General features: G+C 31.8%; 1 protein-coding gene across 2 annotated transcripts in view; it reads left to right on the top strand.

Annotated features, from left to right (window-relative positions):
* The first annotated feature begins 3,864 nt into the window (after positions 1–3,864).
* The window catches only part of LOC129227475 (probable arginine--tRNA ligase, mitochondrial), a 79,346-nt gene continuing 57,144 nt past the window's right edge, over positions 3,865–26,066 (top strand). For both annotated transcript variants that reach the window (XM_054862043.1, XM_054862044.1), the window contains exons 1-3: positions 3,865–4,048; positions 13,153–13,247; positions 24,708–24,813. In XM_054862043.1, the coding sequence (XP_054718018.1) occupies positions 4,013–4,048; positions 13,153–13,247; positions 24,708–24,813 (237 nt within the window). In that variant the 5' untranslated portion in view covers positions 3,865–4,012. The remainder of the gene's footprint in view (positions 4,049–13,152; positions 13,248–24,707; positions 24,814–26,066) is intronic.

Below are 26,066 nucleotides of genomic sequence, written 5' to 3'. Positions count from 1 at the left end.
TTACGTAATATTTTCCAAGTCGATATTTTATATCAGAAATAGCGGGATCAAGTGGTTTGGAAGGAATCATATTTTGTTTACTGCTGGAAGGTAAAAATCATACTAGGATGAGCTGTATTTTACTTGTTTTTCAAAGAATGAATAGTGTAAAATTTTATAAAAGAATTGCACTATGTATGACATTTGACAGGCCTTTCTTAAAACTAGTATCGCATCAGATAAAAAAAATATTTGTCGAAAAAGCATTAAGTCTAGATTCCTTTTACTAAATACTAATTGTTGCATAAAACTTTTGAAAAGATATTCAGTAATAGTGAAGTTTAACCATTCCAGTGATGTAAGATTCCTTATTTTATTATTTTGAAAAATGGAATAGAATCTTACGTAAGATTGGGGGGGGGGGGTCAAAAATTCCAAAAATCATCCTTATGTAATTAATGAATGGCCCCTTAACTACTGAAGCAGAATATTTGCAGATGTAATAAGATTCCCAAATATCTAAAATCGAAGAACACCCATGAATAATTTTGGCAGAAGAAAAATCGAAAATATGATTGTAAGACCAAAAGTGTTGTGCAATAGAGGAGCATTTTAAATCCTGTTTTTTGACATAATCAGGGGTCTGGCCAGAGGATATTTGGGTTCGTTAACGGACCCTTCACAAAAATCCGATCAACCAAAACGGACCTTTCACAAAATCCCGATCAAACAAAACGGACCTTTCACAAAATCCCGATCAAACAAAACGGACCCTTCACAAAATTCTGATAAGCAAGATTGGATCTTTCACAAATTGTTTATGAAAGAGCAAATCTGAAAGCAAAATAACGCATATTTCTGTGTATATCTGTGTATAAACCGATAATTTTTGGAACCTTTTTTCAAGTCAAATTAGAGGGATCAGCTTATACAAAACCGGCTAATTTTGAAAAAAAAAAAAAAAAAAACGGCACTCTTGCAATGCTCCTGCAAGCGATAAATAATTGCTACTGCCAAATAAATATAATGGTTGTTTGTTTTATCACAGCTAATTAGCAGCCGTGTTGTTGTAAACTTTTCTGAAAAGGCATTGGTAAGCACTTTTCTCCCCGCCATGATTTAATAAACAATAATAATATCTGATCCTGTATCGGCCATCGGCCCCGGCAAAGAATGGGTTAATAAGGGGCCACAAATCTCTCTTACTCTTTCCATTTACAAGGAAAAAAAGCCCTTCTTTATCAGCCCTAGAAAGATAAGGAGAAACGAATAAGCAAAACGTGCACACTACATAAAATGATCGATAGCGGAAACATCTAAAACACATACTTGCAATAGATTCCTAGTACGACCTGAGTCATATTAGGTATAATTCTTCCTCGATTATATTTCCTAATCGTAAGGAACGTCTCGTCTAAACAAATGGTTTTTCCTACTCCCCCTAGAAGTTTGGAATGGTGGGAGGAAAAGACTTCAGCAACCTCTCGCATGTAGCTGAATAAGTTGACGATGGTTTCAGTGGACATCGTAGGATTTTTGGCTTTACTTTCCCACCAAAACTCACGCACCTCCTCCAGAATTTGCGTAAGAGGAAACTTCATTAAAAATGCCACAATAACCACCAAAATCTCCCGAAAAGACAACCGCAGACCATCGAAAAAGGTGTTCTTGGCGGGAGAAATCTAAAACAAGTTCACCAAATTTAGCGAGAAATCGTTAGCTACGCATTACCAGGCTTACCACTGCATATAAATATTACTATTGTAAGTTTTAAGCATTTCTATAATACAATAATGTTAAAATATTCATTAAACTTTAGCTTTTTAGCGTTATTTTCTGGCAGTCTATTTAACATTAGCCTTTGGCATCCAATCACCTGGCGACAGTTAGAAAAGTCACCAAAAATCTCAGTTACCGATTTTTTTCCCCTAATAACTTGGCTACAATCTGTGTGAGAGTTTGAGATTTATGGTAAGCCCGATGATGAAGAAGTAGCAAAAAATCAAGTAAGGTAACCTACTAAAAGAGGGGAAGAAAAAGAAATACCTTCTTATTACATGGTCGACAGAAATAATAGAATCCAAATTTTCTGTTCTTGTCTTTTCTGGCATGCATTTCCTTTCCACAAGAACAAGGAGGACATTCATTAGGGTCAGGGGCAACCCCCATCTCTGTGAAAAAATTCAGGGCTACATTTTCCGATTCTAGCAGTCCACTCCAAGAAATAATATTAAAGTGCCTTAATTTAGGATGCAAATCGTCTCGGGAACCACTAGCCATCTAGGGCCAAAATTCGATAATTAAAATAAATTCAGGAAAAATTAAAAATGAACTAAATCAACGAATATAAAAAAGTAAACTAACAAGTATATCCCAACTTCTGCAAAACGATTAAGAATTGTGCAGGAGTAACTAAGTTAAGAAATTTGAATATTAATGCTGTGAAAATTCAGCTAAGATCAAATTAAAATAATTCTCGCTCAAAACGTAATTTATTTCACGAGTTTAATTACTCGCGACATTTACAAAAATTTAATCAAATCCTTTAGATTAATAGTAGGGAAAAAAAATAGGGAAATATTTGGACTCGTGGGGTTACCATAAAGCAACAGATAGGAAGCGGGTTGCCAAAATAAATAAGTATCGCAAAAAATTTGGTGCGACCGCGCCAGATTCCCAATTATGGAAATACTCCCTTCAAATGTAAAAATAACAACAGAAATAGCGTGAAAATACGAAACTTAAGATGAGGTTAATACTAAAAAGTTTATGCATTATTTATTGCTTTGAGGAAAAAGACATCAGTTTTTAGTTATCCTTCATGGCACCATGGGAATAAGGGGCTCTACAGCAGAAAAGTTTCTGAATTAAAGCCATAAATCGCAAATTTAGGCTGTCTTTGATCTCAACAGCAATAGGTGTTTTCAGAGGACAGCAGCATTTAGAGTTCATCCAAGTGTTGTACGTTGACATCAAGAAATGATGTAAACAATTGAGCAAAATTTTTAAAATAAAAAAGTTTTATTTCGAGGAGAGGGATGTAACTTTTCTCCAAATTGAAGCCTAAATTTCTTCCAAAATAAAAGACATGCATTAAAATTTGTTGTTTTCTCATCATTTTCTTACTTTTTTTTTCATCTTGAAAAAACTCCTACACTCACAAGGTTTAGGGAGGGGGCCATGGCCCCCTTCCATACTTTTAGATCCGCCCCTGGTTAGGATATGTTTGATTTTTAGAATTGGCAAAAACAAAGTAAAAAGACAAAAACCACTAGATTTGCTCGTTCCCCAATTAAAAAAAAAAAAAAAAACCACTGTTCCTCCACTTGTACTAAAATTAACACCGTTCCTTTTTTTTTTAAGTGCTTGATTGTTGGGCAGTAATCTGAAACACTGAACAACCATAACAAAAATTTTCCCTACTGTTCTGCAGTAGAGCTTCAACATGTGAGACGGGATTTCCCCTTTTACGAGTACCATTGAAACCCTGCTGACAGTGAATGACAACAAAAATGTATTACATAAAAAGGTTAAAGCGTGAGGATTTACAAATTGAGCTATAAAAATGTTGCATACTTACCAAAAATTAATCTTTACGAAACTGAAACTTTGGGGAAAATAAACAAATCAGCCGCAATTTTACTACTCATTTCAGCTCACTTCAAACACTTGTTATATATTTATTTGTTTATTTTAATGATTTACATTCTTAATTTTGATCCTAAACAAATGCTTGGTTTTCATTAGAAGTAAGAATTTACCTTTTTTAAATATGCATAAAGAAAAATTACATTGCTGAGCCAAAAAAAAAAAAAGCAATTTTTAATCTGGCAACGTTGAAACTAACAACTTGTAAACAACTTTTTTCGTTTCTCATGCGCCCGGTTCATTTTTCAAACTTCTGATATGAATATGTGTTTATTGTAGTCTGTGAATTATTACTTTTTTAAAATCAACTTATATGATGATATTTTGTTTCATATGTATGTTCTAAAGTCTGAAAAGTTATTTTGAATTCCAAATATTTTAAACCATGACTTCTGTGTTTCGTAGGCGAATTGCTTCTCAAGTAGGCATTTGTCTAAATGTTTTTTGAATATTTTCACATTAATATTTTTTTTTGTTCATTCTAGCTTTCTTTTTAAAGGTTTTATCATCAAAGTAAATTTTTTGAACTCGGTATAGTAACTAATGCTGCTAAATGTAAAATAAGAGTACTTAGTATTTAACACTAGCAGTATCCGTACAGCGATGCCCGTGCTAAGAATTTAAAAAAAGTCCGTTGATAAAAAAAAAAAAAAAAATCCATGCCCCCCCCCTTTCCCACCTCTTCTGATGTGAAATGGTCATTTATCTTCAACTTAAATGCGTACACACCTTTTCAAAAAACCTATTATAGTCTCTTTGGGATTAAAATCTATTTGCCAAAATATGAAAAGATTAACAGTAGCTTTAAAACACAAATTAATCTTTCAACTACATAAGGCTCCAAGCAACCATGCTACTGTAACCCTGCCCTTTAGCAAGTGAAGCAGGTTTTTTTCTGCAATTTAAAATGTTTTGCCAAATAAACAATACTATAATAAAAGCATTACAAAGAACAATTGAATAATACAGCAAATCAAATTATTTACTAAGATAAGTAACGATCTTCAACTATAAAAACAAAATAGGAAAATCCTGCAAAATCAAATTACTGTCCAACCACGGATTGTATGGAATTTTCAAACGTCCAGATAAGACGAATCTATCTGAATGAAGGGGAAAAGTAAAAATTCGATGCCGCTCATTTGAATGAGATTCTGCTTCTGCAAAAGGTGGCATCGCTAAAAAATAAAAGATTCGTCCATTTCCGGCTGTAAAACGGATGTTTGTCTTTCCATACAATCCGTAGTCAGACAGTATGTACTTGAATATCGAAAAAACAAAGCTACCGAAAATCAGTTCACTGACTTCAACAGTCCCACAATATCGTAGCCGATCATGCATCTGAGCCACATAGCATGGTTCCTCTTAGCTGTCGACCGGCGCCCTCTCGATGAGTTAACTTACCCAGCCATCTATTAGGAGTTGGTAAACCCAAACCAGTAATTAAGCGTTTAATTTGCAATTACAAATATTTCGGTCATCTTAATATATATGGGCAGATCTCAAAAGGTGGGAGCAAACACAGACCTCAACTTTGAAGCTTCAACACCGAATAACTTTCATTTTAATTGACTCAAAAATTTTTGAGTTAAATTATAATACAGTATAGAGACAAGAATTGGCATAAATTATGGAAAAAATGCTCTTCAAATACCTTTAAAAAAATATTTTCTTTGCTAAAAGGCACAAATTTGGACATACCAAAACGGTAACTGAGCAAATGTACCATTAAAAAAAATTTTTTAAATTATTTCCATACGTTTCAAAAAAATAAAAAATAAAATAAGGGTATGAATCTCAAACTGGATAATTTTTGGATAATATTTTCCACAAATTAAAAAATTAAAGACAGATTATTCATTTTGTAAACAATTTTAGAAAAAATGGAAGTTGGAAATTTGATGTATGTCCAAAAGTTACGATCTTGACAATGCTATTATTTGAGAACTAAATATATGATTTATATGTTTTAAAGGTATTTCTTGATCCTCAAAATCAATTTTTAATTATTTTAAAGTGTTTTCATATGTTTTTTTATGCAGTATCTTTGAAGCAAAATCATTTTTCTTAAACATACATGTAAGAAGATAAATACCTTTGTGCTGAACATAAAAGACATCCGAAAAAAGCAAAGCTTATTGTTGGATGTCTTTTCATCCATAAGCTTCCTTGTAACGCCGAAACACGTGTCTGCTGTAATTGGCAAATTTGTGCTTTTTATAACGTTGTTTGACTTACTATACATGTAAGATGTCCAAATTGGGTTACGATCTAGATGCCGATAATTCTGTGTATTTATTCATTATTATAAATGATCTTCTGTCTTGTAACCTTAATAAAAAAGGCTAATATAATGTTAATGCCTTCAATCCATTGACATTTTGCACAATTAATACGTTATGCATGGAACATTACATTAATAGCAGTAGAAACTCAAGTTATGATCGTAACGGAACACATTTAAGAAAACAAAACGGCACAAAAATCGCCAAGCAAGTTCTGATTGGTGACAACTCACAGCGTACGATAACAGAAAGGTTACCAGCCAGAATCCCGGTTTTCGCCAACAGCGTCAGTTTTGGTGACTTCATCGCCTGCGCTGGTAAAATGGTTTTTTTTTTTTTTTTTCGGATTCTACAAAACCATAACAAAATTTTATTATTTAAAGACCAGAATTTAAAGTCATTCAAGGACTTTAAATCCTTTATTTTTCATTGCAGAATGTAAAAATAGATAAAATTTTCATTGGAAAAGTTCAAAAACTGTGAAACTTACATTATGATAATGTCCAAAATCTGTTACCTACTGGACAACGATGTCTAAAATCTGTTACCTACAGACCGATCATTAAATTTGCTATTCATTAATTTTTATTAATACCTGCTGTCTTTTTATGTTTGTATATGGTGTTCTAGGTGTACATGCTATGCAATAAAAACAAAATTGATGTCAAATTTCAAAATTTAAAAAATTGCTCAGAATTAACTTTTTTGTTCCCACCTTTTGAGAACTGCCCATATATATTTCTTCTGTGCAGACGTTTGTCACCATAAGACTTTTAAATCGCTGGACTGATATTGATTAAATTTTTTGGGTGTAATTAAGTTGTGTAAAGCATGGTTTATATATAGAAGCGCAATCGATCGAATCGGAAACATTTTTATTTACTAATTATTTTAAACATTGGATGGTTATATCTCCCAAATGATTAATAGGGGGACCCGGGGTAAAATGGGTATAGTTGCCTTTTTCTTGTTTTTATTCTACAAGACAAAATTTTTAGAAAAGAAAAAATTGTGTTGAAAATGCTTACATATCTGGCAACATTTTGACGTGAGAAAAAAATCTAGCAACTCATTTATACCAGGCTTAACAGACATTTTATTTTTCAGAACACAAAACATGTATTCATAGTGAGTAAAAAACTTCTTTCTGAAAAAATTTACAGAAATAGTTCTGGAAATTTTTTTTTATTTGGATTTGATAGAAGAAGAATTTATCTAACAGAAAACTCAAAAAATAGTAAATTTTAATAATAACAAAAAATTTAGTACTTTTAGTTGCGCGGGGTAAAATGGGTATTGACAATGTTTTCGAGTTTGAGACATTAAATGCATGAAGCTTAACAAGCTTAAATTATCTTTGCAAGACAGCTGTTAGACATTGTTCATGTTTTAAACTAAAAGTATGTTTTGTAAAAGTTTTATTAATAAGTACCCTTTATTTATTTGTTCTATTTATTATTTTAACTGCTATAACTTATGCCAATTAGTATTTAAAGGTATTATATTTTTTGATTATTATTGATAGTTTATGATTACTGTAGGTTGGTAATTTACTGTAGCTTTACTATTATATACATTTACATTATAAGACATATTAAGTATTGATAGCAAATATGTTGTCTTTTTAATTTCCTTTTAAAACCAACCGTACCCAGAACATAATCTGCGTACAACCTCACACACAATCACAACAGAATCCTTATGCCTCATTGCAAAGTTGTACAGAAAAAACTAAATTCTCCTGTTGTACCTCTAGCATAAATGTTTACCTCTTTGTCCGCAGCCATTTTCAAGCACTGAAAAGGCTGTGAAAAATTTACAAAAGAAATGCAAGAGAGGGAAACACTTGTGGGAGAAGTTTTTACTACAGAGCAGGTGGCTGCAAGATTGTATACAAAACAGGCAAAAAACACCAAAAAAAAAAAAAGAATAAAAAAAATAAATGCACAATTAATAAAAAAGGACATTAACAATAATTGATAAAACAGTCAATGAAGTAGACGTGAAAACAAGAATCACGTGAAAACAAGAGGTTCTCCCAGTAGTTAAACCCAGCCATTGGCGAATGGATCGTTGTTGAATTTGTGGAAGAAGTCGATTCACTACGAGTAATTCATAGGTTTAATCATTGAAATCTTAGCTATAGGTGAATAATACACTGAGAAGTTTGCTACAAAATCATCTGTCGGATTATCCTCTATGCTCCTCAAGAAAGATGACATTAATTATATACAGGCATCACAAGTTGTAAAAATACTACTTCAACCAAATCACAAGTCTTTGCTAATGCACCTTTTGTTCATAAATTTAGTTCAGTACACATTTTTTGTGGTTGTTTTGGATTAAAGTTTTATCCTCCAATGCAATTAAACTCAATTTTCTTTTATTTTCTCCATTAGTATCAGTGTAGTTCAACTTTAAACAGTATATAGGGTCTGGTGGGGGAAAGTGGTCAATGGGGTAAAGTGGTCATACGTCAAATAAATGACTATAGCTTGGCAATAAATGTTCAAATGAATGTGAAAATTTTATTTTAGGTTCGGTGAGTTAGAAACTACATTTTGAATACAAAATTTCAAAACTGGCAAAATTTTATTTGGTTAAAAAAATATATTTTGTGTAAATATGAAAAGTTTAAAAATCTAAACACCTCTTTTAACTTCTTTGGGAAATTTTGTTTGTTAGAATTATGAACAGATTGATGGCACAGGAAGCTTCCTACATGTTTTAAGATCACTTACTCATTAGCAGTTAGCTGAATATATTTTAGATAGTTTTTTAGAACAATTTCAGTAAGATGGGGTAAAGTGGTCATAATATTAGGCTTAACGAATATTGCTCTTCTAATGTCACTTAATAGTTAAGTACAAGGCAGATATAAATTAAATATTAATTTCACTTAATATGTATTGTTTTTACAGTAAGTAGGGTTAAATATACGAGTATATACGTATGCATACGCATATACTCGTGTAGGCGCGTATATAAACGTATTCACATAAATGCATTGATAAATACGTATACGGGTATCTGCGATATGGATATTTTTTATCTATGCAGATATACATTTGACTATACACGTATATACTTGCTTTTACTCGTATGTATACGAACACTTATATACTCAGGTAGACACGTATATACACGTACGTACTCGAGTAGACACTTACATACAAGCATACGATATACAAGTATACAGGGTGAATTTAAACTCTTGGGAAATTTTTTAAAAGGTGAGGAAGAAGCAAGAATAATAAGGAACATATGGTCACAAACACAATGCTGACGCACTACATGCACGCAAAATCAAAGAGTGATGGATACAAAACATGTCACAAATTTGTTATACTAAGACAATTTTACACAGCATTTTAGGTGGTAAGAAAGTTTTAAAGCGATTGAAGAAATTTGCGGCCTGCAGCTGTAATACAGGCGTCGTAATCACAAAGACCTCTATGTTTTAATAACGAGACTTTTGAAAAACTTTCATCCGTCTCTGCGCCTTTGTTGCGATGCATGTATTAGAACTACTACGGGCCGTAACTTTTAACAAGTGCTCTAAATATTTCTTAAAAACTAAAATTTTGAGTAAAATCATCTTTGTGTAAAAAATTTGTGACCTGTTTTGCATCCATCAGTTTCTGGCTTTGGGTGCATGTAGCGCGTCAGCTACCATAAGCTCCTTACTATTCTTTGCATTTTATCTTCTCCTCTAACACCCCTTAGATTTTTGCTCCAGATCTTGGATTCACTCTGTAGGCATACATGTATATAAGCGTATATACTCGTGTATACATATATGTACTGATGTATACACGTAAGTGAACGTATATACGTCTTTTCAGGTATATAATTGTGTTTACACGTATACATACGTATATACTCGTGCTTCCATATATACACGTATATATGTGAGTAGATACGTACAAACACGCACTGGATACATCCACGAATTAACTCGTGTATACCCGTATATACATTTATGTACACTTGTGTATGTATCCATATGTACACCTGTACATATATGCGTATATACGTCTACTATACACGTATATATTCAGGTATGCACGTGTATACTCGAGATACAAGTGCATACATGCATATGACGTTCGTTTATACGTGTATATACACGTGACATGTATATAAACATGACACATATATACTCGTGTAGATATGTCAACACTCCTTTAGGTAATCAAGTATACATGCTTATATACTCGTGTATACACGTATATACTTGGGTAGGCACGTGCATGCATGTATCTGATGTATACATGTATCTACTCGTATATGAACGTGTTTACTCATGTTTACACGACACGTATATACTCGTGTATACATACATATATTAGTGCATATACTTGTAACCATAAAAATAACTGAAATATACAAATATTAGGGTTATTTAATATGGTTTTGCATTTATTTTTAACTATGACCACTTTCCCCCATGCTATGACCACTTTCCCCCATCCCATGGGGTAAAGTGGTCATAAATACAAAGGGAAAAGAAAGTGTTATAAAACTAATTAAATCAATATTTTTTTTTCTAAACTTCAATGTACTGTGTTCTTTAATAATGCAATGTAAAATAACAACAAAAAAAGTTGAAGTGTTTAAATAATTTGTTGTATTTACTATCCACCAAAGTTGAAAACCTACGATTTTATGACCACTTTACCCCACCAGACCCTACCCATTTTACCCCGGTGTATACCCATTTTACCCCGAAGTACGGGGTAAAATGGGTATACCCCTTTACACTAAATTTAAAGCAAAAAGTAAACACAAACTATGTTCAAATTAGATCTAAGATACACAATGTATAGAATATTGAACAAAAGCATGATTATATTTCATGGTACTTCTGCTATGGGTCATTGAAATTAAACAAGCTGTTTTTTATACCCATTTTACCCCGGGTGACCCTATTTATTTTAACCTATTGTTGAGCGAGAACTGAAATAAATATTTAACCCGTTACCAAAGGGACAATAAGAAAGCCAGCTCTTGGTGGAAAGACCAAATTAGGCAACATATGAAGTTATAAAAGTTTTCGTTCAAAAGAGCGGACTGCTGATCGGTCGGAGTTGGCTTCGCTCACTGATCGCTGGATTACAGTAACGTGATGGCGTGGTGACTTTGGCTATATAAATAATAGAGTTGCGTGATCATCAGTTTACGTTTTAAAGCTACTGTTAATGTAATTTATTGTATTTTTTCTTTATTTAGTGAAATATTTCAAATTGCAAATAATTGTTTTTCGTTTTTAAAGAGTTTTTAGTCATTTTAGTTGAAGCATGTGTTTATTTTACATCGGGAGGGTTGGGAAGAGATGACTGATTTTCGCTTATTCAAAAACTGTTTTTACCTTTATCATTTTTTTAAACAATGATTGTTTTCTTTTTGATTTTTTTATGCTTTTCCATATGGGGAGATATTGCAGCGGGATTTCCCATTTGTTCTAGATGGGCAGTTATTTTTTTACACTTAATATCTGAGGTCACTTTTTATCCTTTGAGTATGGCTGAAGTAACAAACCATCAAGTACGGAAGAAAAAATCGAAAATAAAACAACTGCTCAGTGGGCATTAGATAAATCAAGTTGTAATAAATATACGCATACTGACACCAAGCAGCTTAAAACATTTTCTTTATACTTATTTTTTTCAACAAAATGGTTCAAACGCTTAATAGTTTATTTAAACTTTTTAATTTACAATTTTTGAACAAAACAAATCTGTTGGGTCCTCTAGTTTTAATTAAAAAAAAAAAAAGTCTCTAGCCTTCCTCAATAAATAGACTATTCAACACAAAAATAATTTTTGAATTTGAACCAGTAGTTCCTGAAATTAGCACGTTCAAACAACCTCTTCAGCTTTATATTATTAGTATAGATATAGATTGTAAGAAAGTTTTTATAAATTGTCTTGCATACACTTCTTTGGTTCAGGGGTTTCTTTTTGTTGGAATTTTATGCGTTCAGGGCCTTTTAGTTCAAATTCCTTGCTTTGTAGCCAGTGCCCAGTTGACACTTTTAAATTAATATCACTTCTTTTAAAAAAAAATGAAAATAAAATTTTTCATCGATTTTATCCAGATTTAAAAAATAATAACATGGATATCTGTCAATTGAAACAATGTAGCAATCTAAAGGTAGGGGTGCCCACCTGGGGGAGGGGGGGGGTAGTGACTGTAAAGAAAAGTATTGACATATGAGATCTGTTGCTGCATTAACTGTATCACAGAAATAACTTGATTTATTTTTTATTTATCTAATTTATTTTTGGCATTTTTTGTTGTACTTCTACTGCAATTGTTGGCGACTTGATTTGAGAAATTTTTTGCCATCACTTGTAAAAATTTCGTCTGAGAAAGTGGGAATGCTCAAGAATTGCCGAATGCTCAAAAACGTACTGAGGTTGGAAACCAGTTTGAAAGGCTGAAATTTCAGTGTTTTTCGTAATTTTTTTTAACAGGAAAGAAATAATCAGAATTTCTTTAAACTTGGAGCATATTTTATTCATCTTTTGAGGTACGCTTTGTAATTTTTTGAAGTCATATACAGCAGAATTAGTGTAATTAGAAGCTGCTTTCCATTGGCGGTGGCCATTAGAGCTTGTTGCTGGTGTGCATTACCAAAGCCCCAATTTTTGCCTGCAATCATTACAATTCCTCTTTCACGTAAACAACATATTTCCTTAGATTTTTAACCTAAGTGTGATCAAAAAGGTTGAAAATTGCCCGTTTTTGAGATGTTTGATTACAACGTTATGTTTTTCTACCATTTTTTTTCACCCTTCTTGCATTAAAAGATATTTTTATTAATAATATCATCAAAGAATTAGGTTCTTATAGAGTATAATTGAATAAAGAATATTCATACAAATCTTCAGAACGATTGGTCAAAAACTCTTTGAGCAAAAATGCACACCAGTTGGAGAAAAGTTGTTCAGAGAAAAACTCGTTTGGAAAAGAATGCTGTGAACTGAACGTTTTGAAATCTCCACTGTCACTTTAAGTGCTCACAGCATCAGAACTAATCAGAATTTTTCACTCAAATTTTGGCAACATACTCTTGAATAGTTTTACTGACATTTTATGACAAAGAAAATGAATTTTAAACTGGTTTCCCCCTATAATTCACTGATGTTCCACCAACAATCAACTGGTAGTTGTATAGCACAAAAGTATACACATTGTTTTTTGCATTGTAATTTATAGAATACTTCTGTTACAGGTTGTTTCTACATTGAAGCCATTTTTAAAAGGAAATGAAAAAGTACATTTGTATGAAATGATTCCTTTGTTGCTCAAATTTCGTCAACCCAAATGGTAAGCAGCTTTTTATATATATATATATATTTTTAGCAAGCTTTAAAAGTTCACCCCCATTTTTGTAAGCATTGTCACGTGACTGAAAATGCACAGCCATTGGGCCACGTAATGAAACACGATTCTTCCTCTGCTCTGCTAACGCTTGTGCAACAGCCAATGTTCGTTTCCAAGCATATTGCTTTTGCTATCGTTATAATCAGGGTCCGGAAGTGGATGACATTTCTTTTTTTTTTTTTGCATTTTTGGCGTTTTTCCCCGTTTTAGTGAATTTTTACAAGGTGTTTGCAGCACTTTTTGCTTTTTCCTGAAATTTTCAGGGCATTTTGATCTATCTGTGAGCCAAAAGTTTTCATCTCCTATTTTTGAGACTCGTGTAATGTGGAAGGAGTGGTCTTCTTATTAAGGGGGGGGGGGGAGGTGATAGTCCTTATTGCTCACTTTGAAAAGGAAAATAAGGGGGATGAAAAAGAATAGGTGTTATACTCTGACTACATTTCCGATTCTGGGTGCAAACATTTTCTTAGAAGTAGATTTCTAAACAGTGTGTCTTTCTCAATACTGAAAAGCAAAAGCATTAATATTTTTCGCAAAAGGCAGCTTTGGGTGTTTGTGCCTTGATTCTTATTAAAACAAACTCATATGTAAGTTATTAAAATATTTAAAATAGGATTCTGACCTTATTCCTGAAGTGCAGTTTTCAAAATTATACCAGCATTTTTTTCAAATTTAACTGCTTTTTTTACGGCCATTTTTTATTTCAGCTTAATTGGGTTTTATTTTAGAGCATTTTTAGGAATTTTATTACGTCATCATCTTTCGGGCTTTGATCAATCAACGATTAATGTTTTGTTTTAATTTCTTTTTTTAAACGGATAAAACTACTCTTCATGTAAAATGACGGAAAAAGGGCTCGTCAAAGGCCAATCCAACGATTTGCCGAAGTTGGATAGCTGACTGTACTCTGTTTTCTTTTTGGCAAGACACCCTAATTTTATATTGGAAGAAATGAAAGGAGTTAAAGAAGTAAGTTGAGTCAGAAGATTATACATTCGTAAAACGAGCTATTTTTCGTCTGATAAGTAATTTAAAAACCAAAAAATAGTTATTTGAAACCAAAATTTATTAGTTTTAACATCCTTCAAATGTGTAAAGAAAAATTGATGCCATGCTCTACTTGATTTTGTCATTATATATTTAGGTAAATGACTAGTTACAGGCACAGTTAAGCGTTTAATTATTTATTTTTTTTTAAGTATAGATTGTTGCTGAACAGTATGAATGGTGCAGTTCTAGTTCATGGAGAAACTTAATTTTCAACTATTGATACTATTTTTAACCCCCGACTCCGACACACAAAGGAAGGGGGTTATAAGTTTGACTTGTCTGTGTTTGGCACTCTAGTGCCTAAACCGATAGACCGATTTTGATTTTTTTTTTTTTTGTTCGAAAGGTGAGTTGATCAAGAGTGTTCTTAGCTAGGTTACATCTTCAGATGACATTAATTAAGGAAGATATTGATTAAAAACCTCTAAAATGTTTTTCACGATTTTTGCAGTGATGAAAATGTATTTAAAAAATTTAGTACCAAAATAAAAAGTAATTTTTTCTGTGTCGGATAGAATATGTTTGGAACTTCCATGTTACATAAAATTCTAAATATAATGTTTTTTAAAGCCAATTTTAAATATGGTTAAGCCTTTAATCACACGATCAGTAACCAAATTCATTGTTGGCCGACAAGGAAAGAAAATGCAATGATTTAAAATGTTTACCTGTTGCCAGTTTATATTTGTTAACAAGTAAAATACTTTTAATTGATTTTTATTATGGAAAGCTTTTAAAAGGTTCTTCATATTTCTTTCTTGATTCTACATTTGCGACTCAGTTGAGGTTTTTTTAAATTTTAATTTTAGTAATTATATTCAACAGTGTTATAACGCTTATTATACAAAACAAAATATGAACAGATTTCTATTGAAGTAATCTTATTAAACTTTAGTCACAATCTTCAAGAACATCAGAGTTGCATTGCATTTTGAAACTACAACATGATATTCTTAAAACGTAAAAAAAAGAAAAGTATCCAAAAACCAAACTCTTATATCACAGAAAAACTATAAAATATCAATATTTGTCATTGACTATGATTCATTTACAAAAATGTCTTCTCCTATTCTACATTTTTCCCCCACTCAAAAGGAAAAAAAAAATTCCTAAATTTTTCCTCTAAGTATAAAAACCCATTTTTACCAGCTAAATGCTTTTAAAATGAGCACTCTTTCAAACCTATAAAAATCCCTATTAAAGGGGGGAAAAGCATTACATAAAGCCTAATGACTTGTAAAGTCTTTACACTGGTATTCTCCTCTCCGGTTAAAACTCATACCGAGGCTTAAATCTCAAAGTTGAAAAACTACTCTATTTTTCATCCCAGTTTGGAGTTAAACCAAGTTAAACTCGGTCACAGAACACCCACTTCCAGAGCTCGGCTTGTTACTGGGACTTCAACAGTTTAAGCATAGTTTTCCTTCCCATCATTCCTTTAAAATCAAACAAAATGGACGACGACCGTTTGGATTATTTTGAGCTCGCCGGTTTGCAAATGCTAGAAACTATTGATAAACGCTCGCTCCACATTCTTGATGTCAGAGAAAAAATGATTAATTACAAGATTTAATCAGAATTAACATTCGTTATAGGTGTTATCAAAAAGTACTGCCGAAAACATTAATGCAATGCTCAGCAGAATGGTGCAAAAGAAATCATTTTTTTAATTTTTTATTTTGGAGTCATTGTAGCGCGGAAAGTTGCGATTGGAAAGCAATATATATATATATCTTTTAAATCTGATATCTTCCAATTGCGTAACACGCCTGGAAACTTGAAGAAAATGAGGAATTCCACAGTTTCTTCGTTTTTTTAACTTTTCCCTCAATTAACAACAAAAACGTTGCAAAAGAATACTTCATAAAAAAAATAACTATTGATGAGGAGGGGGGAATTAGATGCCACTTCTAAGATAATATGTTTCAATCCCAGAGCACTTTCGTTCATTACAAACTATCCTTTATCAAATAATTTTCGGAAATTTTAAAGTAACGAAAACTTAATTCTTTTTTAATGCAGCATTGCTCCAACCGTAAAATGCTGGTCAAACAATTTCCAAACAGCTAATAGTTTTTTAAACAAATTCTTCCCAGAATTAGAGTCATATAACATTGCTGCGAAGCTTTAATAATTGCTAAAGTTTTGTTTCAAATTTGTGAAAAATGTGACAAAATAGCACTTGGCCATTATTTTTATGAGTTTGGGGAAATGAAAAATGATCCATAAGCAGAAAAATCAGGAGTGCTCACCCCAATGCGGGGGGGGGGGGGGTGCATGGTGCAGACTGTCATGAAACTTTTCTGGGGGGGGGGGGGGCTGTTTCAAGAAGTAATTTCTTCTTTTTTTAGAGGGGGGGGGTCTTCGTAGTGTTCTCGAGAGAGGGGTGCACCCTTGCTCTTAGGGGGGGGGGGCACCCACTGGGAAAAGTCAATTATTTTTCTTAAACCTGTTGCAACATTTTTTACTCAGATCAATTATTGAAGTAGCAAGGTATCTTGTCCATTTGAGAAAGAGAAGAAAAGAGACCGAATTACATATATCATTCTCAGACAGAAAAATGACAGAATGAAGATGAATGTTTCACAAAATTTCAATGCATAAGACAATAATATCAAAACGAATTTAGAATTTTCTTTGTTTCAAATAATTATAAATAAAACGGGTCATGAGATTTTTAATTGCAGAAGAAATTACTATTACTAGCTTCATGAAAAATGTAACACATTAATATTCTCAATGAAAAATATTCTCAATGGATGAAATAACATTTGATTTTATGCTAGTGAATGTAAATATAGAAGCAATTAGAATGTGACTTTTGCGTACATACACTCATATAATTAACATGATAGATGATGAGAAAGAGCTTTGAAAAACAAGTGATTGTAAAAATATAAGGTGTGAATGAGAATAAGGAATTTTTAGACGATAAAAAATGTAAATTACTTGGTGAACTCTTAAAATTGTTGAAAAAATAAGTTCTTCACGTGGAAAACTAATGCAGGGCAAAATGCAGTTATGAATTTGTCCTGTGTAGTTTAGATTAATAAGTTTATGAATTTTAAAGACAATAAATGTTAATAAATGTGTTTCACGAAACAGGGTTGGCAAAGTGGACCCAGCCCAGAAAAACCCGCCCGGGTTTTTCTGGGCGGGTCCACCAACAAAAACCCACCCGGGTTTTTGTGAAAAGTGGGTTTTTGTTAAAGATAATTTCTGAGTTAGTAAAACATACACATTTCAAAAATTATATATTTTATCCAAATTATCTATAAATCACTAGTAAATGAAAATATGAAATCAGGTGTATTTGAAGTAATTTATCTCCTGAATATTTATTTATTGAATCAGTTTCATTATTAAAAATTTCTTGTCAATATAATAACCAATGCTTTTTGTCAAATGCAGTGTCTTGACCCTTCTCAATAACCATTTTTTTCCACTTTGAAGGAATCACAAATGTTATTAACTAATTTTAATTACTTGTATTACTTAATAATTCTTTGAATGTAGAATTGTATAATTACATACAATTAGTACTTTCACATTTAAAAATTCAGGAGAAAAAAAATCTTAAATTTTCAATTTTGAAATCATTATTCAGAAAAATTTTCTATTTATGCTACTACTTATTGTTACTAATACTTAATTATTTATTTTTTGATAGCAAATTTCAAATTGTAAAACAAATTTTAAAAATGAACCATTGATTAACTTCTTGTTAATGAAAAAAAATGCTAAATTAATGCTTGGTGATAGTTTTGATTAAACTCAGAAGTCAAATGATGACAAAATAAAAATATTGAATGCAAAATATATTTCAAATAATTTACAGAGTAATACATTTAAAATAATTGTAACTAATTGTTACAGTTTACCAATCAAAATCAATTTCACTTTTATTTTTGTGATAATATTTGTAAATCTTAACTAATTTTTCATTGTTCTGAGCTTAGTCTGTTCCGCAACTTAGACTATACAAATCCAAATGTAGAGAAGATCCTTTCAATGGAAGCAGAGCTAGATGGAACAGAGTGGAGGGATTGGAAAAAATGTAAAAAATCAGAATCTACCTTGTTGTTCTTTTGTACTTTATGTTTCAGAATTTCCCACCATTTTGCAGCTGAAAACTGTGACACAATATTTTCTGAGAAAAGTGATTTAGGAAAATAGTCTGTGTCTTTAATTTTAAAAGCCATTATTGCAGGTAACCACTCTGCATGGTACTGCATTACCCATGCTTCAGCTTCTTCCTCTTCCTCTGAATCAAGTCTTTCCCCTCTATACTTTGCATCCATTATATTGGCCAAAAAGTGCTCAGGGCCAATTATCTGTTTGTACCGTTTTTTTATAACTTCTTTGTGCGGTTTTAAATCATCCGACTCCATCAAATTTTTCCAAATTTCCACAGAACGTGACAGTGTAGTCGAGTCCTTTTGGAGTTCATCAAGAGCTGAGGATATGGCCGTGAGCTGCTTGTCTAAATTTAAGCACTCCTTGTAAATTGCAACATTATCCAATATTTTTGAAATTCGTTTCTCAAAGTCATTTTGGTGCTCAGATGCAATTGTCACATATTTATGATAGGTTTTCAAAAAGCTTGAAATGCACTCTTTGTGTGAATTCCAGCGAGTAGTATTTAGGTATTTGAGGCATCAAACAATCATAATCTTTGAGCCATCCATGCGGTTGATGATGATTACGGAAATATTTTTGTACCTCAATGACTTGGTTCAAAATGATTGTAGGTGAAATTTCTTTCGCCACTAAGTTTAAAAAATGTGAAGAGCAACCAAACGTGAGTACATTAGGATGGTGTTCCCTTAACAATATCTCTCATTTTTTCCATTTTTGATTCATTGTCTGTGCACACAGCAAAAACACTCTTTTCCAAATTTTGACTTGCATTCTTCGATGGACTTCAAAGCAATTTCTGCACAACATTCAGCAGTTTTTTTTTAGATCCCGCATCTACAATATTTAAAAGATAGGTATTCTTACCTGTATGTAAGCTCGAACCGATGATCAGGATCATTTTTTATGCTTGACCATCCATCTTGTATAACAGTGATAGAAGCTCCAGCCATTTCTTCCTTCATCTTTTGTTCGATTTTTTCTGATGCTTCATTAAGCAAAGTCCCTCCTAACTGTTTACGGTTAGGCAAAGAGAACCCTGGTCTTAATGCAGCTACCATGTCAATGAATTCGGGACTTTCAACCACACTAAAGGGAACATTGGCAGAGTAGAAAAATGCAGCAACTTTTCTATCAATAATGCATTGTTCTTCTTTTGAAGTTTTCAGTACGAAGTTGGTCATTGAACCTTGAATACGTGGTTTTTTCTGAATGGGATTCAAAAATTCAGCAGAAACAATACAATCAGCATCAGAAGAATCAGGAGCAGATCCATTTTGATCATCAATAGAGCTAATATCTGCATTATGTGCTCTATGTTGCTGCCTTTCTCTGGCCATGCACTTTTTCAAGTGATTTCTCACCCTTTCAACTTTCCTGGATATCTTTTCTTTGCAATATTTGCACATTACTCTTGTGTCATTCTCTAAATTTAAAACTTCAGACCATTCAGTAGCTACTTTCCTACCTCCACCATTATTTGACATTTTAAATAACTTAACTCAAAGCATGAAATTTAAGACAAGAGGAAAAAAGGGAATACTAACCTAACTTTTGATTTAAAACCATGTGCTACTGCTACTGTGTACATTCAACCAAGAAATGGCTAAAGATTATTTTCATTGGTCAGCCTCAGCAATAATCTCTGATTGGATGACCAGTGTCTTGTTCTTGACCTTTCCACTAGAAACAGTCATGCCATCTAGTGCTTTGATCAAGAACTAAACATTTTTTTAATTAGGCAAGTTCTGGTTCTGGATCTAATTTATTTTGCATTACTGCTTTAAAAATGGTTTTAATTATTATTGTAACTACAAAAACTATTTATTATGGCTACTAAAACATATTCTAAAATGTTTGCAGTAATAAAAAATTAGTTTAACTTTAGAATTAATTTTAATAATTGAAATCATTAATATTATTGTTAATGTATGTAATAATTAAAATTATTGATAATATTAATAAGTAATACATTGATACTAATCAAATGTGATTCAGAAATTTAACTAGATGAATATATTTTTTCAGTAATGAATACAAATACCATATAACAGTACCTGTATAGACAAATAAAACTTAAAACCAGAAAAACCCACAAAAACCCGGGTGGGTTGGGTTTTTGTAGAAAAACCCGGGTTTTTGCCAACCCTGTCACGAAATGGAACAGATGGAGGGGGGAGGGGATTGGGCTCTAAAGCCAATACATTTTAACAAGTTTTTAATAATATTGTAAATTATTTTTCTTTTCTATATGTTTTTAATTCTTTTCTTTCTTTCTTTCTTTTTTAAAAATTCATACACAACATAGTAGAAAATATTAAGCTTCTATATTATTCAAAATTGTTTACTGCACAAAAAAAAAAAAAAAAAAAACATTTATGACTAACAGATTTTTAATATTGGAAAGAGGCTCTAATATATTAATCAGTAGCGTATTTAGGGGGGGGGACAACGGTCTGCCCCGGAATGGCACCCAAAGTGAATTTCAAAGTTAATAAAATAAATAAATTTTAATTAATTCTCTGCAGCTTTTCCCGAATTTTTCTTAAATCGTATTTAATCTATTAAATGTCAACGAAAACAAAGCATAATATTGCTCTTGGACGGGGCACATTACATATGCGTGTAGGGCAAATTTTACATAGAATTTATTCGTAATTAAACTCGTTTTTTAATTACAACTATAGTTACAACGCCAAAATAAAAATGAGTTGTTTCTGAAAAATTGCACAAACTTTATATTTACATAAAACATCTTTTTGAAGAGTGGGGGGGGGGGAGATTTTGTAAATTCATAAAGGGTTTCAGCCTGGTCCAGATGAAACCCTTGCAAAGAACGTGACTATATTATTGAATTAGTTTTGATTTCATCTTGATTAATAACAAGATGAAATAAACATTTAATTAGTAACTTTTTAAGTTTCTTTCCAGAAACTTTGAAAAAATGCATCTGATATCTTTAAATTTCAAATTGAGTCTAATAAAAAATAATTGCACGAACTAGTTCCATTTTGCTACTTCCAATTTTTATGTCAATCATTCATCAGCAGGCGAATTTAGCTACCACGTGGAATGCTGTCAGGTAGAAAATATCACGTGAGTCACTCTACCCAATGGCGACAGCTGTTTCATTTCTACTTCAGTTAAAACTCGGCTAACGTAATTTGTGCTTGAAACGACTTCAAGAATACGCACTGCATTCAAAACTAGTTTTTCCTTAAATCTCTGTTTTGGGGAGCCAAGTTTTATCTCCGCTCTGTGACTGAATTGAGAATAGGGCCGTTATAACCTAAGAAGGCGTTCAACCTATGCCTTAAAACTTGTGTTTGGAATGCGTTTGATTCTATGTTCTCGGACTCCGCCATTGCAATGTAAAGCAGCAGCAGAATGTAAGCAGGGAGAAAAATGTTTATTGACATCACAATCTCCTTCGCCCTATAGTTTCGTTTTTGCAGGGGCGTGACCTAATCGCTTTTAAAACTCGTTTTAATTACAGTTAAATTTGTTTAATTGAGGTGTTATTGGTATATTTTGACATAGTTTTTCATGATCTTTCGTTTACAAGTGAGTTTGAAAATCATGCATGTTCCCTATTTCAGAACTGTTGTTGACTCTAAGCTGATAAACATAGAAGACTCAAATTTTAAGAATTTCTCCTCTAAAAAGTATGATAATTTTATTCTATGAAATAATGGTATCACTGTTTTCTAGAATTGTGGTTGAAGAACTGGTAGTTGTCGCTGGGGAAGGGGGGAGGGCTAAAGGCTAAACCGTTAATTTGAATCATGCATTTGTATTAAAATTAGTCTATTTATACCTATTATTAAAAAATAGCTACTGCCATGAAATTAAAAGTTAAAAAGTTGCATTTTTTTCATCTATTGTATGAAATATATTCTGTTTATAAATGCAAAGTAATTAATGTCTGCAAATTTTTAAAGATTAAAAAAAAAAAAAAATCCAACCTAAATTTTAAAAATCCAACTTTTTTGATTTTTTTTAAATAAAAAAATATTTAAAAAAAATCTCAAACCCTCAAATAAATTAAATTGTGCTTAACTATTCAATTTATTATTGAACAAGCTTATTGCACTCATAAAAAAGGTACTTTAGTTTATGACTCATCTGTGTCTAGCTAAAAAGCGCAGTTGCAAATAGCTGTTCTTAAAGAAGTAAAAATTTTAAAAGCAAATTGTATGAAATCTTGCAAAAATTTATTTTTATTAAAAACAGTATGAAATATACTCCAGCAAATTTGTACATTAAAAAATTGCATTCATTCTCCTATTTAAAGTTTTCATCCCTGTTTTGTATGTTATAAATAGAATAAAAAGAACTTCAAAAAAAAGTATTCATGCCTAAAGTTAATAAGTGTCCTGTTTTTAGAAAAGATATGGACATGCCGGTGAATATAATTAAATTAAAAACATGTTTATTCTAAAAAATACTTTTGTATTCTTGCTCACTGATTTGTATTGTGTTCTATTTTGAAATTAGTAAGGTTTTTGGGAACTGAAACCTGATGTGAAGAGATATCTGGAAAATTAGGTAAAAGCCTAATGTTGCCCTTGACAACTTGTATTGAATAAACAACTAAAAATTAGCCACAAATACTAAGTATTCTACTTGTAAAAGTCACATGTATAATACCTCATTTGTGACATTTAAGTTGGAAATGTGTGTTTTAAGTACTGAAAACAACTGGGTAACTAAAATTATATATATTTAAAAAAAATCTGACTGAGTTGCAAATGTAGAATCACAAGGGAAGTGTGAAGACCTTTTTAAAAGTCTTTTCCATTAAAATTCAATTACAAGTATTTTATTTCTTAAGAAATATTCACTGCCAACAGATAAACATTTTAAATCATTGCCTTTTCTTCCTTTTGCGGCCAACAATGAATTCGGTTACCAATCGCATAAATAAAGGCTTAGCCGTATTTAAAATCAGTTTTTAAAAAAACGTTATAATTCAAATCCTATATAACATGGAAGTTCTAAACAAATTCTATCAGACGCAGAAAAAGTTACTTTTTATTTTTCTAATGAATTCTTCAATTTTTAAATATGTTTTCACCGCAAAAAACATGAGAAACTTTTTGGAGATTTTAAATTAATATTTTTGTTAAGTAATGTCATCCGAAAATGCAACCTAGCTAAGAACACTCTCGATCAACTCTCCTTTCAAATAAAAAAATAATTGAAATTGGTCCATCCATTTAGGCATTGGAGTGCTACAGACAGATACACAGACATACAGATACACAAACACGTCGAACTTATAATCCCCTTCCTTTTTGTGTTCAAGGGTTTAAAAAAAAGGAAAAGTTTTTATGAAATGGTGCCATCCCCCCCCCCCCCCCATTGTTGCTATCAGAAAAAAAATTTTTTTGTTTGCAACAAAAGTGACCTGTAAGCGACAGCAGGAGTCTGCTTAATATTGAAATTTTCTGTTCTATTCCCTCCACTAAACTTTAAACTTCAACCCCTATTTATGTCTTTGAATCAAGAAAACCACCTAGTTGTTAAAAGCAGTATACATAGGAGCAAAACATCTAGTTTTTAAAAGCAGCTAGTTTATAAGCTAGCATAAAAATCTCAATCAAGCATTTAAAGAAAGAGGGAAAAAATGAAGATAGCAGGTCTAACATGCTACAGTAGAAGACCGTTATAATGCACACCTTGGAACCTGAACTTTTGCGTTATATAGATCATTTCACAAATTTTAAAACTAATATTCAGAATATATCTATATATTAACTCTTCAGAATGAGTTTATCTGCAATAAGTATTAAAGTACTGATATTACAATTAGTCATTCACAAATAAATATGTTTCACAATAAAAAGAAAGTGAAATATCCTGCACTTATGCTAGCTTTATGGTTTTGCATAACAGCTGTATCTTCTTCAAAAGCCGTCTGGTATTTTCTGCTTACTATGAGTATTAATTTTCATTTAAAAGCTTTAAATTAAGATGGAAAGATGAAAAACTGTCTCAAAATTTAATTTGCCTAACAATTTTTCTGTTTGCAAAGCAAAACAGAGGGGTTTTTTAAACTTCAAAACCCAATGTTTACTTCTGAAAAGTTGTGCGGTTTATAGGGAATTGCATTATATAGGTCTGTGTTATAAAGGTATTCTACTGTACGTGTTTATATAATAAGTCATAAATAAGATATTTTTGAATTGTTTTTATGTTAATATTTCCTTGCAGTTTGTCTCCTCAGTTTGAATTGTCGTGGAAAGATACTTTAGTTTTAAAACCTGATCTGAAAGAAAGAGTTCATCCTGCAACTGTTTTAACTTATTTAAAGAATCAAGTAAGTATCCTAATATCCCAATATTGCATTTTATTTCATTGAAGTCTTAAAACTTTCATTTATTTAACATTCAAGTTCTTCAAAAAACATTCCTCTTTTATAGCCAGCCTAAGCAAATCAGGGCCTGATATGAGGAGTCTGCCGGCACCCTTTATAGAATGATAGCATTTAAGAGCCATTGTCTGTAAGAATCAGGCAGTTTAAAGCATTTGTGATTGTTGACATTTTTAATTTTTTTTATTTTCACATATGTTGTTCCTTATCATGAATGTAATGTAAATCCGAAATTTGAGCTTTGTCTGACTCACCGTTTTTGAGAATTTTTTTTTTTTTTTGTTTAGGGGGCTTGGCACATTTTTGCTGGTTTTTCAAATTTGCAGATTTTAATGTGCTTGTTGCTTGAAGCGTCCTTATAATGACATGGATTTTTTACTTCCATATTACTATATGATCTTGTTAGATACTGTTACAGCTGTCAAATCGGTGACACTACGAGGGCGACGCCCACAAACTCCGTTTAAAAATGACCGAAAATGAAATTTTTTCTATATTCAAGGCCAATTTTCTCAAAGCGCCTTCATGATGACACCAACATTTTTAGATCATTTTCTAGCCACACTTACATACAGCAAAAATATGTATCAAAATCGGTGTCACTATAAGGGCGCCAGCAGATATTGGAACTTTTATTCGATAAATTTAACAAAAACACAAATATTTAGAATCTAATTACAACTGTCGCCCTCATAGCAGATATCTGATACTACATTAGGTTGATAACCAACATGTTTGTCTAACATTTGCACAAAAAAAAATCTGTGTCACTCCTATTATTTTTGGAAATATAATCGTTCGAAGTTAGTACGTTATGGCGTTTTTTATATTTATTTATTTAATATTTTCAAACTCAGATTTTTTTTTTGAACATATTTATTTTTAATTTAATACAAAGAAGTGTACCTTATAACATAAACAGCTTTGGGCAGCAAGAGAGTCTTTTTCTTGAATAGAAAATGCCCATTTTGATATAGGTACTAGGTGGATCTATTGTGCATAACCTGTCTAGACTATTATACCAATACTCGTCTTGTTTTTCCGGCCGAACAAATTTATTTATTCCAATTGTTCTTGACATGCATTTGACCTAAACTTGCAAATGGTCAACTTCTATTATTTTTCTGGGATACAGTACCCGCCACTAATAAAATCACTGGATTATAAAATCAGCCGTTTTTTAAAATCAAATCTCAAAG

Source organism: Uloborus diversus, chromosome 8 (assembly GCF_026930045.1).
Source record: "Uloborus diversus isolate 005 chromosome 8, Udiv.v.3.1, whole genome shotgun sequence".
In the NCBI taxonomy this organism is placed as follows: domain Eukaryota; kingdom Metazoa; phylum Arthropoda; class Arachnida; order Araneae; family Uloboridae; genus Uloborus; species Uloborus diversus.
This window is presented reverse-complemented; position numbering and strand designations above follow the sequence as displayed.